Consider the following 17,263-nt stretch of genomic DNA (forward strand, 5'->3'; position numbering starts at 1 on the left):
ATTAGCTTCATATATTTAGGTATGTATGAAGCTTTCAGTCTACTTATTTTTAAATTATTATTTTGCCAAAATGTAAATAATCTGCAAAAGTGTTTTAATACCCCATACTGAAAGTTTAATCTTCCAAACTTTCCCAAAATGGATAAATAGAGTTCAAAGTAAAATGCAGAAATTTTATGTAATAAAGGAAATTAAAGCAAGGGAAAGAAGCACATAATTACTCCAATTACTTCTACCCCCTAGGGTAAAACCTTCATTTGTCAGGCTCCTCAATTTTAATACTTTACCAGATTCTGGTTTGATCGCTTTTGTATTACAGGGTTAAATTAGCATGTGTCAACATATCTTGAGGAAAAAATATCAGATTGAAAAAAATAAAGCAATGCAAAGTAAAATTACTTGATTCTACCAAGAGCTGGTTGTAGAAAGAGTTACCAAGAGAGTAAAAAAGTATTCGAAGAAGCAAATTAGGTCATTTGATCAAACTGAGCAAATGGGATAAGATCTCATTTGATCAAATACTTTTCCTTGGGGAGCAAAAATAAGACTAGAACTGCGATTCTGGTGGCCCTAATCCTAAACAGAATTAGATTTCTTAAATTATCACATAACTCTTGAATACAGTTAATTTCCAAGAATCTTATTCTTCCACTCTGCAGAGTATGAACACATTAAAAACAGCCTATCTTCCTGGCACGATGAGTTCTGAGTCGCATTTCTGAGTTTGTGCCCAAAAATGTGAAAACAACTGGAGGCAGAAGCTTTACTCACTCTTTTTCACGGGTCAGAGAGAGATGGGTCATGAGATCTCAGAAAGTACTGCTGAGTAGTACTAAAATATTACAGGTAATGAAGAATTGCCTAAATAAGAACACTTAATGTTTACTGAGTGTTAAGCACTTTACATGCATTATCTCATTAATCTTTGCAACGCTGCCAGGCAACCACCCTATTTTAAAAATGAGAAAACTGGGGCAAGTTTCATATAACTTATGGGGCAGAGCTGGAATGTGAACCCAGAATTTGAATCTAAAAACAGAGTCTGAACATTTAATATACTTTATATATCCAGAGTATAATAAAATTCCCTTCCTAGAGAAATTGGCATTTAATTGCAGCATGTCTGACACACTGCCCTAAAATATTCCCTTACAAACTTTGACTTCACAGAGTGGCCCAAGACTACCACTGACAAAGGACAGTTGAAAAAGCGGTCCTGGAACTTTTGACCTTGATCTCCCTACTTTGACCTTGACCTCCTTTCTCCTCACGCCTAGTTCCTCCAGCTTGGGCTGGCCTCCCAGCCCCTTGGGGTCTGACTGCCATCTTATCCCTGTCCACCCACTAGCTACTGGAGATGGGTCTCCTTTTTTGGCTTAGCCTCAAAACCTCCCACTCCCGAGTCTACCTTGATTACACACTTTCCTTTCAGTCCCAGTGGCTAGCTGCAGAAAAAGGAACACTCTCCTGTACCTTCAATGAGGATTTCTCCTCTTACCTTAGCCCTCTGCTGATCGCACCTCTACAATCCAGTCTCGACTCCCACACTGCTCACAACCCCATCCCCAGCTCACACCTTCCCATGTTAGGGGTATGAATCAGGGAGGCAGAGAAAAAGGGAAATGCAAGTGAAAGGAGAGCAGCCTCTATCCTGTGTGGTCTGCCAGCCTCCACCGCTCCCTCTGAACTGAAGGAAAGGGGACTGATGTGGAGAGGAGGGAAGCGAGGACAAGGACATTGCCATGTACCTCCCTCCCATCCTCATGCCCACCTTTCCAGCGCCACAGCCTCTCACTGTCATCTCCCCCACCAGCTGCTCCCTCCTTCCCTCAACCCAGAAAGTCCTCGTTGCACGTCCTCTCCATTTCTCCCTTCCCACTCCCCAACCTTCCTCACCTTGTCCCTACCCACGCTCAGCTAGCCATAGTACCTGGAGGCGAATTTATCTCCCTCTAGAAGGGCACTATTTCCTCAAAGATAAACCCTGTGCCAGACATGCCCAGGGGCAGGGGAGAGCTGGTGAGAGACACCACACCAATGATTAGGGCAGCAAGTCCACAACGTGGTGGAAAATAATGGTAAACTTTAGCCATGATTCATGAGTTAATTGGGGTTATTAATTAGAAAGCAAAGTTCAAAAGTGATTCTGAAGTTACATGTTTAAAAAAATCACCTAATCAAAGTTCATTTACCATTTCTACAAAATGCACTCCCTCCTTACTCATCCAACCTTGGGTTTACTTTTCTCCAGCCTGCATTTTCTGCTGCATTTAGGCAGCTCACCTCAATGTCTTCTGACATATAATATTAGCATACAATTCCTATGCTAGGTAAGGAACTGTAAACCTCCATTCAGACAACTAGGGCACAGTCCCAGGACCCCAAGTTTGTACTCATAGAGTCAGAAGAGATGAGTTTTTGCACCTATAAAATAAAGAAGCATATTAAGTGACCTTCAGCTCAAAATCTGATGTTCCAAATAGCAAGCCTAGCAACCTAATGATCATTCATATCTTTGCAACCACAAGGAAATTCTTTCTGACTTCTAAATAACTGAATTAGAAATGAGCCTCAGAGCACAAAAACTTAAATGTCGAAGACTGTCAGTACAGAAAAATGTCAACTAGATGAATTTTTTCTTTAGACTGTCTGTCTTCTGTAGATGTTTAGTCTTCTAAACATGAATATTCATTTGAATTAAGAAAATCACTTGTCATATTAAAGCGTTTCATGGTATCACTCAACATGGCTTTGTTCAGTGGCTGGAAGAGGTAATGTTACTTGCATTTCTATTTCTTCAGGAATGACTCCACTTCAGCAGTCTCTTTCCAGCGGTGCCCAGAGGCTGTGATCTCAGAGGTGGCCCCTAACACTAAGAGATACTGCAGGCCCATTTGAAATACCCACCGTCACTTCCAGACACAGGAAGAGCCCATAATTCACTCCCTCTTCTGTTGCTCTTGCTGAAATACAAATGTGCATCTAACCTTTTTCTCCTCGCTTCTTCTTTGTTCTGTCAATATGGTCCTTGAGTTGAATGCGGACCTGTCGCTCATTAGGCTGGTCTCGTATAAACGGATGCTTCATCAGTTGTTCCGTCGCTGGTCGCTGGCTGTGATTCTTTACCAAGCAGCTCTCAATAAATGACTGGAATTTTTTTGACCTGCCAAACAAAAGAGATGAAAGGACACAAATAAAAGGACAATCCAAAGAAAAACAGACATATTTTCTGAAATGCTAGAACGAAAAAAATAAAAAATGGTCTGATAGGCCAGGATAGGAATCAACCAATCACAAAATAGGTCTAGCACTGTATTAGGTACAATGGGGTTCAGAGGCACCAGCACCATCAACACACAGTTGAGGTAACATATGGTAGTTATGCACATGGAAACATTTGTACACAGTTTATGCATGACATTATACAGAAGATCAAAAAGAATCGGAGAAGGAAAAGAACCCTATGGGAACCATATCTGAATGGGCTATTGGAATGAGGAAACCAGAGCTGGGCCTAAAAAAATTAGGAGAAAAGCAATCTGGAGAAAAGATAGTTCAGGAAGGTAGGAAATCAGTGAAAATCTAAAGCTAGGAGTGAGAACACTGTACTGTATGTATGTCCAGGGATGCTGAGATGAGCTGCCTAAATGAGGCAGAAAAAGCAAGCTGGAGAAAAGAAAAACCAAATTGGATGGTAAGGGGAAGTGCATTTTGTAGAAATAAGCAAAATTCTTATATGGTAAAGTGATGTTTAGGCAAATTTTTTAACTGGTAATTTCAAAATCATTTTTGAACTTTGCTTTTCAATTAATAAGAACAGGATGTATGAGTATCTTTGCTGTCAGCCCAGGGACTTGGAAACTTAACTTTAAAGGATTAAGTTCATACCCAGAAGCAAATTTATCTCCCTCTAGAAAGGCTCTATTTCCTCAAAGATAAACCCTATGCCAGAGACGCACAGGGGCAGGGAAGAGCTGGTGAGAGACCCGACATCAATGATTAGGGCAGCAAGTCCACAATGTGGTAGAAATTTAACGGTGGACTTTAGCCAAGATTTATGATTTGGGCATGCATGTTCTTGCTGAAATTCCAATCAATTGTCCAGAGTCATAAATAATTAAGCTCACAACTCTATAGCATGCCTTTTCAAGGCACTGCATTGACAGCTCAGCACTTCACCCTCTCCACCTCCCCGAGCTTAAGGAATCCACCTGGGCAAAACCTTGGTCTCCCTCCCCACCCTGCCCAGAGCCTAAGGAATCCATTTTGTGCTCTTTGTCGCCCTCCCATGGTGCACTGTGGAATTACAGGAGTGGATCCCAGGAGCACGTCTGTCCCAAGCTTCCTAGCAGGCCCTGCACACTCGTATACTCATATATACATTCATACTTCATATATACATATATACTTCATGTGTGTGTGTGTGTGTGTGTGTGTGTGTGTGTGTGTGTATGTGTGTGTATGCTTCAGGCCTGAGAGGTATCCTCACCACAAAGAACACAATTAGAACATGTTCAAGATTCAAATGCAAATATGCACTGCTCTCTACCATCCAGGTCAAAGCAGTTTCTCACCTTATTCCATGTTCTTAAAGTGCTGAATTACTGGTATTTTTTTCCTTTATATTTCTAAGCTATGTTCAAGCTTTTAAAATATTTTACATAGGAATAAATGTAACCTATTGTGCTTAGGGCCACCCCAGGATGAATCAGGACTGTGGACTAGAAATAAGCATGGACACTCTGCACCCCCTGTTAAGTTCCTCAGCTCACATCCCTGCTTCTTGCACACTGGGAATTCTCAGCAGTGGCAGGATGTGCCGAGTCATCTCTGTATCATGAGTACGCTACCTGCTGCATGTGTTTGATGAATGAATGAATGTGTGGATGAAAGTTCTCGGCAAGAACTGCAATGTGGCTAACTTCAAATCTGTGCCTGTGAGGGACAGAGAGGGAGGTGTGGAGAGCAGATGCTGTTTTCTGTCTCAGATCAATCGAATAAACCTGTGGAGGCATAAATATGATATCATCTAAGGAGAGACTTCGCAAAAAAATAATCAAATGAACTCTCCTAAGGAATAAACTGAAGAGAACAAGGTTAACCTGTGTAAAGAAATAGACAAATTCTACACAGTGCTTTTCTAGGTAGAAAAATCAGTATTAAAAAGATAAAAACAAAAACAAATTAAGACAGAAAGCTATTAAATATTCACAAGGAATGTGAATGGCAGTTCCCTTTTTCTTGCTGGCAACCAGAAGGATGTGCTTGTTTTTTATAAAGTGCTTAACTATTAATTAGAGGATGATAAATAAAAGAAATCGTATCCAATTTAAAAAATGAGATCCAGACAATAGACTGCATGCTCCATTTTCCGGTACAGACATCTACAAAAACAGTAAGAGAAATTTCCAGATCTACAGGATGGAATATTGCTCAAGGAGTTTAAAGGAGCCAGCTGCCGGAGTTCTCTCCCCAGTATCTCTCCTGGTGTAGGGAACCTCAAGAGATATTTAAGAAAATAACTTTGAGCCCAAAGGATGAGCCCCAATGTGCAGAACTAAAAAGCTGGTCATGTATTCCATGTCTTCTTTAAATGGCACCGTTTGAAGAGAAAATAATGCTTACTTAGAACAAGTCTTCACAGAAGGATTCATTGTCTCTTATTTAAGTTAGCATGACCAAAGAATCAATATGCTTAATTACACTTTTAATTAAAAGCAAAAACACTTCACCTATGTCGAATACTACCTGGCTGTTTGCTGAGCATTCTAATGTGTTTAAAGTACATTTATAACTTTATTGCTGAATCTCTGCTGCTGGTAATTTAGTTTTGTCTCTTTAGGAAAAAAAAAAAAAAACAAAAAACCACGTAAGGATAGTGATACTAATTTCCCACGGGTTGTCATGGAGAGATCAGTGTTAATGCCTGGTGCTTACAGTCTGAGGCACTAATTCTACTGCCTCTGCCACCAAACACTATATCTTCCCACATTTATCGTCTTTATACGTTAAATTGGGCTAGGAGAATTCAAAATGCTTGGAAGATTACTACATTAACCTTTATAATCAGTTGGGCTAAAAGTTTTCTGTAATCATCAGACTCCCTAAATGCAATCTGACCTTTAAAATTTGCATTGGCCCTGCCGTATTTCCCAGAACTACCTACCTTTCTCTACTTTGGACTCCATCACCTACTGATTATGTGACTTTGGGTAAATTACTTAACTTCTCTGTGCATCAGTTTCCCCAGCTGCAAATGGGGATGTTATTAGTACTTATCGCAAAAGAACATTCTGATGATTAATTCATGCGAAATACCTGGAACAGTTTCTGGTACCATAAATGCCATATATGTGTTTGCTATCGTCATTATTATGACTATGACTATGATGACAACGTCCCAGCAACCTCTGATTGTCATTAGGCTTAAGGAACAGAGCAGCTGCCTTCAGGATTGGAGAGCAGAAATTTGAAGTTGTTTATTCCCCACTTTTGTTAAAGATAGCATTCTTTAAGGGAATTATTACACGTATATTTATTTGGGTTAGATAGGTTAGCAGGAAGAGTCAACAGGGCTGTTATCTCCAAGGAGACCGTGCAAAGAAGGTTAATTTCAAGTTTCTATAGCAGTTTTGGTTTTGATTTTAATAAAGTCCAAAGTCACGCTGCTACTAGCAAATTCAGTCTATCCGAAATATCTTCTGATGTTTGTTTTGTATTATAATTTCATTTAAAGGGTGTGCGTGCACGCACACATACACACACAAAAGCTTTGTCATATTTTAAAACAAAACTGGCTGACATCCCAGCAAGAATCAGAACTGGTGTATTATCAAAGAACAGGGGTGACTGAAACCTTTGGAGTAAAAGCAAGAGGGTGGGCTCCAGGCTGGCTCTCCCAGGAAGTTGCCCAGGACTCTGTCTGGATCTGCCACTCAGTCTCATTAGGCCTCGACGTCTACATCTGGAGCAAGAGTGGTTTGGACCAGGGCGATCTTGTATATATAAGCAGTTAGGATTTTGCTAATGATCTCAATAGACTGCTGCTTTGCCTGTGTGGACTCTTCAAATGTAAAGGGTATGTGGGAAAAGAACAAGATTGACCATCTTCTTAAAGGAACAATGTCATCCCCACCCTTCCCCAGAAACCACTGGAGGGAAGCTTTGGTGCTAAGAATACTCCTGAGGACAGGCAAGGTGGATGAGCAGGGTAGAAAAGGGAGGAGGAAATTTCTTGAAGAAGATGGTTTACCCTCATTGTCGAATCCACCCATGAGAAGGATACGGGAGGAGGAAATGGCAGTCCTAGCCTTACTGTTCCCTTGCTGGTGGTGACATGGAGATGGAGGGTGACAGCAGCCTTGGTTTCCTCCGATTCAACTAAAGTAATAATCTTCCCAGAGACCTCATTGTTAAAGGGCTGAGTGGCCTGAGCATTTGATAGCACCAAGACCTCAGGACTCCCTTAGAGGGAAGCTTCTGCTCACACCAGTGAGAAGGAAGAGCCAGGCTCCCGTCGGTGGGGGTGGTTTCCTTTCCTTCCACAACGGTAGGGGAAAGAGCTGTGCTACTGCCTTTCTTCCCCAGATCTTAAAGGCACAAGGAAAACAGTGTTCACATGAAGAGGCTGGTGTATGCCTTGTATGTTGCAGACTCGGTAATGTTAGTTGAAAATGACCCTCAACTGAATGCTTATAATGAGAAGAGTTCAAGGCCTGTCTCTACCACAATGGCACCCCCTTCCCCCAGGGTACTGTGTTGATATCTACACTGAAAACAGTGCACTTGACCTGACAACTCATTTAGGTAGAGAAGAGCTGGAAATAAAAAAAACATTTTGGAGTTTGGGGTTTTTTGGGTTGGGAGGAGCAGTCCTCTCCTTTAAATAAGCAAAAGAAGAAAAATAAACAAAACGTTTGTCTCATTTCCTCCCAAACACTAGAGTTTACTAAAGGAAACCCTAACTTCTTTCAAATCACTTTGGACCTGGTCTTTTGAGATCAAGAACTCTGAAGTGCTTAAATATTTTCACTTATAAACTGGAGTTCTACTGCAAGGAACAGGAGTCATGTCGAACATCAAGTGTCGTATGGATGCAGGCTGCACGACCACCTGTATAAGGGCTGGGATCTAAGTGAGAAATGGCACATCACCGGGCCGTCTGTTTCCCCCTCACTCTCAAACAGTCAGGTCCCTTTTCCTTCCCCATCCTACAGCACTGGTCTCCCGACTCCCGCTCCTACCTGACTGCCCTTACAAGGCAGGGAAGGGGGCCTGGCCTCCTTCTGCTTCATGAAGTCCCCAGCTCCCTCTAGCACTATCAAAATCAGTTCTCGTTGTCCAGGTTTGAAACAGAAAAAAGCCTGCATTTTCCCCAATGTCTGCATTTCTCAAACAAACAAGGTCAGTGCAGAGTTGGTGTTTTTTGGGGCAGGATCAATGAAAACCAATGCTGGAGTGCGGGGGCTGTTCGTTCACTTTTCTGTGGGGTCAGGCGGGTCATGCAAAGGGGCAGTGCAGACCTGGGTTAGGATGAAAACAGGACAAGTTTGATGACCAGTGCACAGGCTTCAGGGTTGGGGAGAGGAGGCAGCTAGTGCAGAAGGACAATCTCTTGTCCTAAAAGGGAGCAGGAGCTACTCGGCAGTGTTGCTGCGTCTTTGCAGAAAGGTCCAGAAATCTAAATGCAATGCTCTATCACCAGGCTTTTAAGTGTTCACAATTAATACACATCTGTGGATGGCCAGTTTGTCCTTCTCTAGGGAAAAGCTCAAAATATCTGTCCTGCAGCAGCGAAGGGAGAGCAGGGGAAGGTAGGGCAGGGAACAGGGTGAGTGGAGCCTACGGTCTCCAGCAGGCTCCACTGGGAAGTTTGGCACGAAGGGCAAGCAGAAACCCCACAGAAGCCTCGGTAGTGCTGGACTGGCTCCTCTCCCCGGGAGTCTGATCCAGGGAGGGGAGAGGAAGGAGAGCCTGTGGGCACTCTACAGATCACATGCCCTGCGACGCCCAATGGAAGCCTGTTGCTGGGGAGAGGCTAGTGCCTCTCACCACAGTGACTCTCTGCAGAGGAAGGAGCGGCAGGGAACGCTCACTCGGCTGCCTTGTTACCAATAGCAACTCCACTCTCCCCCTGGCCGGCCCTGGCAACTCCGTGGCTGCCGTCTCCTTCCCCCTCTCAGCTCAGCGTGCCTTTCTCTTGTTCCACCAGGGCTGCTGTGTCATCGCTAGATGACTGGTATGAACTCAGGCTGCTCTCTGTAAGGTTGGGGTGAACCCGTGGGTGGGCAGTGGATGGGGAGCACGAGGGGGTCCCGTCAAGGGCCTGGTCATGAAGTGGTGTGAAAAGGGGCAGGAGGGTTGGGTCCCTCCATGGTTTAACTGCCTGGGATTTGTCTCCAGAAAAAGATAGGAGGTCACTAGTGATGAAGGAATTGGCCCCAGAGCAAGAGGAACCAGAGATTCAAGAATATGTCAGGGAGCATATACCCTTTCCATAGGGGAAAATGGAGAAGCAATGGGTTTTTGTTAGAGAATAAGATCCCGATGGGGCCGAGCCCGTGGCGCACTCGGGAGAGTGCGGCGCTGGGCGCGCTCCCGCCGCGGGTTCGGATCCTATATGGGAATGGCCGGTGCGGTGCACTCACTGGCTGAGTGCCGGTCACGAAAAAAAAAAAAAAAAAAAAAAAAAGACAAGATCCCGATGTAAGTACACAAAATAGCCGAAAGTCCAACTGCTGGCTGAACCTGAGGAACTCTGTTTCCCAAACTTCAGTCAACCATACACGATCAACACAATTCTGCCGTACACTCACACTGTTTGTGTAGTAGTTTTTTTTCAGTGAAGTCACCTTTTTACATGAATATGCTTATTAAAACAATAGGTTACAACACTGCCCCAAATAAAAAGCTAGTATCACCTGCCATAAAGAGAAAGCAATAGTAAAACCATGCACGTGCCAGAGAAATCATCTCCAATACTACCAGGTGTGTATATGCACTTAGGGAAGTATTGTCTTAAGGAATAGAAGAGAAGTCAGCCAATCTAACAGGCTGACTCTCTAAACTATCACCCTCACTGATAAGATATTCTGAGCTGCCAGGAAAGATAACACTGGGGTTATAAATCAAAGCACTTCCATGTTATTACTGGGCTCCACTATCCATTTTAGCCAATAGCTCCTTACCTTGCAGGTGAGGGATTTTGTTGTACAAAGAGTAGGTACTCAACATGTACTTTAAGATGAATGACAGCATATGGAAAGTCATAGTATATATAAAGTCTTAGTATATATAAATCTAATCCTGTCAGCAGGACCTAGGGGTTTGAGCTAATCCAAAACACAAATCACAGGGACACCTCACCCTTAGATCTGCAAAGCACTGAAGACCAAACTCACCACTTCTTAGACTTCAGCCGAGGCGCTGGGTTCCGGGGGATGAGGAAGAGAGCTCTCATAGGGTGCATGTCACAGAGAGCTGCAAGAGACCAAAAACAAGGGCCCGCTCCAGTTAGGACACAAAACCCAGGCCAGCCCGTCCTGGCTGTGCGGATAATTCTGCCAAGTGACCCCTTGAGTCCACATGTAACTGGCGAGCACTTCCGTTTGGTGAGCACTTAAAAGAGCTGAGGTCTAATTAAAGGAGTCTCCTAAAATATGACACGTTTCAAACAGATATTGTTAACATTTCCAGAGAATATAATTTTACTTCATATTTAAGGAAACTAAGCTAAAGGGTTTAACAACTAGCTGTCTTTGCTGTAAATACCCATTCAAAGTAAACAGCATCAGATGACAACTATGATGGAGATGGCAAGTTATTTTTAATTAGTAAAAGCCTAAGCCATAAAATAAAATATATTTGATAATCGACAGTCTATTGCTTATACACTGAAGGCTCATCCAGACAGTGTTATCTACATAGATTTTTGGAGTCTATAGCACTAGCCCAGAACACCATTCTCTCTGTTTCCAGATATCCTGAATGGCTTTTCAGGTTTCATGATGGATTTTTCTTTTGTTTTGTTTTTAAATTCACTAGCCCCAGGACAACAGAGGATTAAGTCAAACAGCCTGGCAGGAAAACAAAGTTATAAAAATATCTCAATTTGTAAACATGACATTATAGTTCATAGTAAAAATACTCATACATTCTTATTTTAGTCAAAGTATTTTATTAGCTTACTTTTCAAACATCTGGGAGTATTTTTTTTCTTTGTACTCAGAATAAGAATATATGTTCCCTAAAAGCCAAAGGATTCTGTGGGTAGAAGTTTATTTTTAGCCCTGTCTACAACTCATTCAGAATGATAATATGGTTTTCAGATTGCAATATATTATTTTTCTGATTCATAAATGCCTGTTAACATTGTGAATAAGGGGAATTTTGTCTACAGACACTACAAATTAATCATGGTACGAATGAATTCTACCAACTCGAGACTGAGAAATAAGGAGACAACGATAACCTGAAGGTAAAAAGTCAGGAGTATCATGACCTGGCATGCAGATGAAAGGCTTGTTTAGGTCCTGGTCCTTTGACAAGCAGACAACAGGGCAGTGTTAACATGTGAATATACTGCTGGGGGAAAGTCCTGTGTGAAAGGAAAAAGGGAGGGAGCCAGACAGGGTGGGCAGTGTCATCAGATTGCTATGCATGTCTGACCTGAGTACAGCAGAGACACAAAAGGGAGGTGGAAGTGTCCCAGACTGTCCTGCAGTCCAAGGTGGGTTCGACAACACCACAGGAGATTACTCGAGTGAAAGTCGCCCACAAAGGAATCTTGTGTCTTCCAGGAAAGGGTCCCTGCCACAGTCAGTCACTGATGGGGAGTGGCCCCTGGGAGGCGCAGCCGCAGTGCCGTTGCTGCAGCCAGGGCCCTAGGTCAGTTTTGCCTCTTGAGTGAAGTCTATGAGGCACCTTCTCATGGCCACCAGTGGCTGACAGAGACCTCTGCGGTGCCAGTACTCCAGATCTTAAGGGATTTGAGAGGTACTCAAGATTACCAGAGCCCTCTGCCTCAAATATTAGCAGGAAAATCTAAAATTCTAAACATCAGTATTTTAAGAGGAGTGATAGCAACTGAGTACCAGCATTTGCATAACCCGTGCACTGAAAATCAGTTTTGAATTTTCAGATGTTGGAGTATATATAGTCTTTGTGGGTTTGTCACAGTTTTATGTCAGATGAAGAGTAGTTCAAGAATAAATCACACATTGAATCTGAAAAAAACAACAAGACTTCCTAAAGTTTGCTTTCCTTTTCTTCCTTTTTCCTCATAAAAACGAGACCCTCAGGCAGCTCTGAAATGAATGGCTTCCTGGCTGATCTAAGTCAGATGATTCTGCTTTCTACATATGCCAGCTCAGATCCATGCAGGGCTCAGCATAGCAGAAGTAAAGCAACTGCAGCTTCTGGCAAGGAACCTCTAGTACCCACAGAGAGGACCAGCAACAGATTTCACCCCAGAGGAAAGTACTTACGAGGAGCACCTTCTGCCATCTCGATGGCGGTGATTCCCAAGGACCACAAGTCGCTCTGAAAGAGGGAAGGCAGAGACACACGCATAAATCCAGTCGATAAAGGACAACTTGGGTAAACCTGGTAAGTGTTGTAGAACTGCCTGTGGGAAAGTCATTCAGTTGTCTGTTTCTAAACCTATTTCTCCCTCTAAGCTTCAAAGCAGAATCAGCCTCACTCACTTTTCACTGACAATATCTTTCAGGGTGCCTGACACGTAGGTTTTCAATAAAGGTATGAAAAATGAATATAAGGTTCTAAAACTTAATTCATCACTAAAATTTATGTTTCAATTGAACTACACGAAATTGCTGCTATTTGACTGTTTTTAAGACCTTTATTGAGCTCTAGTTGTCATATAATAAACTGCACATGTTTGAAGTGTGCCATTTGATAAGGTATGACAACGTGTACACCTGTGAACTTCTCACCACAATCAAGACAGTAAACATATCCATCAGCCTCCAGTGATCCCATTTGCTCCTTTGTAGTCCCTCCCTCTTTCCTTCTAGTCCCCAACCCCACCCCCCTGTCCCTAGGCAACCACTAATCTGCTTCCTATCACTATGGATTAGTTTGTATCTTCCAAAGTTTTATATAACGGAATCATGCAATATGTGGTCTTTTGCATCCAGTTTCTTTCATTTAGGATAATGTTTTTGTGGTCCATCGGTGATGTGGCATGTATCAGTACTTTACTCCTTTCTATTGCTCAGTAGTATTTTACTGTATGGATATAGCACTGTTTGTTTTTGCATTCACTTGTTAATGGACATTTGGATTATTACCAGTTTGGGATACTACATATAAAGCTTCTGCAAACATTGCTAAATACCTAGGAGTGGAATGTCTGGATCATATAGTTGGCGTTATTTAGAGTCCATTGTTTTTAACTTACAAAAGCAGCAATTTCATATGGTTTAACCTAGTAAGATGAGGACAGGAAGATCTTTCGATGGCAGTGTTCACTGATGTATCTTCAGCACTTGGAACAGAGTTGGTCACAGTAGTAGGTGCTCAATATATTTGCTAAATGGATGAACAAAGATCTTCTATTTTGTAAGTAGACTACTACGTAAAATAGAGATTCTCATACCCTGATGTTCTTTCTTGTGCTCAGACTGACTTGAATGCTCTGATAAGAATTTTCTAAGCCAACGCCCCACTTCTGCCTGTGCAATCTCCATCTCTAACAATATGCTTCTCCTACACTCTGTATCTATGGCTCCAGGTCTCTATAAAGATTACATGGGAGGGGATACATGAGGAGATGGAGAAAACCTGGTTAGGAAACCCCAACGAGATGCTGGCTGTTGAACTTCCCAGTAGACTGGTAAGAAAACTGAATACGGAAGTTGGCTCAAGGGCCCGCATTCTGATATAGACTCTCACCCTCTTCTCATTTTAAATATCTCATACATTATTTGAGATTCTCACCTGTAACTCACTCAGATTAGGAAGATCAAAATTAAGGTTTCTTGCTATTCCCATGCAGCAAATGTCCAGGTCATATGAAAAAGAGATCTAACTGGAAGAGAACTACGAAATTCATGCTGAGTCATTCTTAGAACTAAATTTTCCATTATCCTGCGAGTGACACCCAAGGCCTATTCAGTATTTGGACAGCGGTCTGTATAATGTGGAGGGGGCTTTCTAGGGGGTCTAGCCTCTTGCCTAAAGTGCAGTCTCCCTTACAGCAGGTGGCTGGGGCACATGCGGGATCAAGGAGGGATTCTTTGAATGCTACCAGTTCTCAGCTCAACTGGGGATAATGACACACCTTCACAATATCACTATCCTCAGGTTCCAACTAACTTGTCCGCACACAACATAACTCAAGAAGGCAATTTTTGTCCTTTCTTTTTGTTTACATATTTCAAGATGTATTCAAAGGTTTCCATTAAACACACACACACCCAGTTTGCACAGCCTAGCAAATGAATGAGTTTTCCCACAGGCTCTTGGCCTTGGTTGGTGAGGTCATTTCCGGAGCTAATGGGGAAAGCCCAGCCCATCTGTTACAGGTTGGCTCAGGTGCAGTAACTGGTAAAGATAAAAACACAGCTCTCTTGTACCTGAGCTTTTTTGGATGATAGACAAAGACAACTATCTGGGAACATGATGAAAATACTGAGTCACTCACTGTGCAAGAGGCACTAAGCAGGAAGCACAGTGGGAACTATCTGGAAATGGTGGGTAAGCTTGAAAGGTCCCTGTGCTATTTTGATAAGACTCCAGAATCTCCAGGCTTTGGTGGTTCTACCACCATTTTCCCAATATCCCTGGGAATTGCGTGTTTCTGTAGCATGAAATGAGGCACAAGCATGAAGGTGGTAGCCAGGCTTTCTACCCCTAACTGCCACTGGAGGTTCAAACTTAAATAGTCTTCAAGTCCAGGAAGCTTTGAGCTGGTCCGAAAGCCAGCACACTTGAAAGGAAAGGACAGTGCTGGGGTGAGAATGCTTCAGGTCAGCCTTCAGATGGGGGAAGAAAACGCTCAGAAGCCCCAGGCACGCTTCTGCCTGTGGGTCCCTGTTCTGCTGTTCCCTCTGCCTGCAGCCCTCCTCCCGCCCCCACCAGCCCCCATGTGCAGGCTGACTCCCTCCCCTCCACGAGGTCTTTGCTCAGATCCTGTGTCTTCAGTGAGGACCACTGCAACCTCCCCCCAGCTCTGCTGATCCCCCTTCCCCTTTCCCACGTTTGTCTCCCAGACATGGCACTGATCATCTTCTAACATACTATGTGTTACTCATCACTAATTTCCTACATTTTTGTGTTTACTGTTTGTACCCCTGGCCTCTAACACACAACATAAGACCCACAGGGCAGAGATCTTTGTTTTGTTGACTGATATATTCCAAGTACCAGAACAGTACCTGGCACATAGTAGACCCATTAGTAAATATTTGTTGAATGAATGAGCAAATGAAAGATACATGAGAGAAAGGAGCAAAAGCTAAGTGTCCTATGCCGGTAGGGTCCTTATAGATCATCTAGTCCAAACTTCCATTTCACAGATGAGGGAAAGTGATTTACTGGAGATCACAAAGCCACTCAGCACCTGGTTTTGAACACAGTTGGGCCTCCTGCCTCCTAGGCCAGTTCTTTTTCAACTATCATCACAATGTAAGAAAACTTGAGTATTCACCTTTATTTTGTTCTTATCAAGGGTCCATAAAATAACGGTCTCAGATTCCTACTTTGTCTACAGTGACTGAAGGTGCTGAGATTCAGTGAGGCAACCCAGTTTCGTGCCCTGGGCTGCCTGCCTCTCGACATCTGCTGGTTTAAGAAACATAAGTACAGCCAAAAGCATTCCTAAGTGATAATATATACACAGCAATAATTTGAGGAAGGACATTTTGACAACAGGGAAATGGAGAGGTCTCACTTGTTAGATGATCCTGGGTTTATCCCACAGGAAGCAGAAAGTGTCAGTGAAGAGATGCTTCTTTTTATTTAGAACACACCATCTCCTCTTGGGCTGTTTTTCCCCAAACTCCCAAAGCCCCCCCTTCAGAGTAAAAGTCACACCACCCCAAGTACCAGTGCATCCTTTTTCAAGTCACATTACCAGGCCAATACTGCTGCTTCTTTAAGACTTGATTTGATATCATCGTTAGGATTTTTGCTGGGGTTCTCTCGTTTTCCAAAAGGAACATTTATATTTCTGGCCATACATACCCAAAGCTGCTTATAAGCTTCACCTACCCACCCATGCTAGAAAGCCATAAATGTCCTTGACTGGCCTTGTTTAAGCCTTTGGATACACTAGCGAATCCCAAAGATACTTCAGATCTTAAATACAGGAGAAAATGCTCCAATTACAATTGGCAAGACAGATCACAGGAGACAAGAAAGGGAAGAGGGAGGAACAAGATGAGGAGAGAGCCAGGGAGAGAGAAGGTTTCCTTCACGGCCATGGGGTGACTCATTTTGGCAGGAGCTGGGTAATTCATTATTCCAGAGGTGCTGTGCAGCCTGGCCTGTGGCATGATTAATAGCTCAGTCCTGTGTGTATTGCAAATGGAACAAAGACAAATTCTAGTGCCTCTGAGAAGGCAGAGGCTGGTGGGGGGGGGGGGCTGGGGGCAGCTGGCACACAAGCAACTCGAACAGAACAAGAGAGCTTTCCTTCTGGGTTCATCCAGGAAAAGAACCCCAGAGTGCACCATGAGGCAGAAAGGGCTTAGCTGTGCAGCCAGACAGACCTAGCTTTGACTCTCAGCATTGACATAACTAGCTTGGTGGCCAGGGGCAAGCCACTTAACAGCTCTGAGCCTATTTCCTCAGCTGTAACATGAAGAAAACACATATCTTGCAGGGTTGGTACAAGAATTCAAAAAGAAAATATAGTTGTTCCTTGTATGCTAGGGGATTGGTTCCAGGACGTGCTGTAGATACCAAAATCCACAGATGTTCAAAGTCCCTGATATAAAATGGTGTAGTATTTACATATAACCTATGTACATCCTCCTACACATGTTCGGTATAGATGCAATCATCCATTGTTTTTTAATCCCCCCTGAATATTTTTGATCCACAGTTATTTGAATACATGGATACAAAACATGTGGACTGGAGGGCTGCCTGAATATGCAAAGTGCCTAACACAATGCAGTGCACAAATGCGGTGCAGACAGATCCTCAGGTCATCAACTGGCAGTTCCACTAGCAATCTTAAATCAGGTAAGATGGCAATGGCTCTGGGACTCAATGGTATTCAAAGTCACTGAGGTGA

The 17,263-nt window shown here is 43.1% G+C and overlaps 1 protein-coding gene across 2 annotated transcripts in view; it reads right to left on the minus strand.

Annotated features, from left to right (window-relative positions):
• The window catches only part of TNIK (TRAF2 and NCK interacting kinase), a 383,386-nt gene that overhangs the window by 94,303 nt on the left and 271,820 nt on the right, over nt 1–17,263 (minus strand). For both annotated transcript variants that reach the window (XM_063092797.1, XM_063092791.1), the window contains exons 8-10: nt 12,486–12,540; nt 10,401–10,479; nt 2,988–3,163 (exon numbers count right to left, since the gene is read on the minus strand). In XM_063092797.1, the coding sequence (XP_062948867.1) occupies nt 2,988–3,163; nt 10,401–10,479; nt 12,486–12,540 (310 nt within the window). The remainder of the gene's footprint in view (nt 1–2,987; nt 3,164–10,400; nt 10,480–12,485; nt 12,541–17,263) is intronic.

The sequence above is a fragment of the Cynocephalus volans genome, chromosome 1 (genome assembly GCF_027409185.1).
Source record: "Cynocephalus volans isolate mCynVol1 chromosome 1, mCynVol1.pri, whole genome shotgun sequence".
In the NCBI taxonomy this organism is placed as follows: domain Eukaryota; kingdom Metazoa; phylum Chordata; class Mammalia; order Dermoptera; family Cynocephalidae; genus Cynocephalus; species Cynocephalus volans.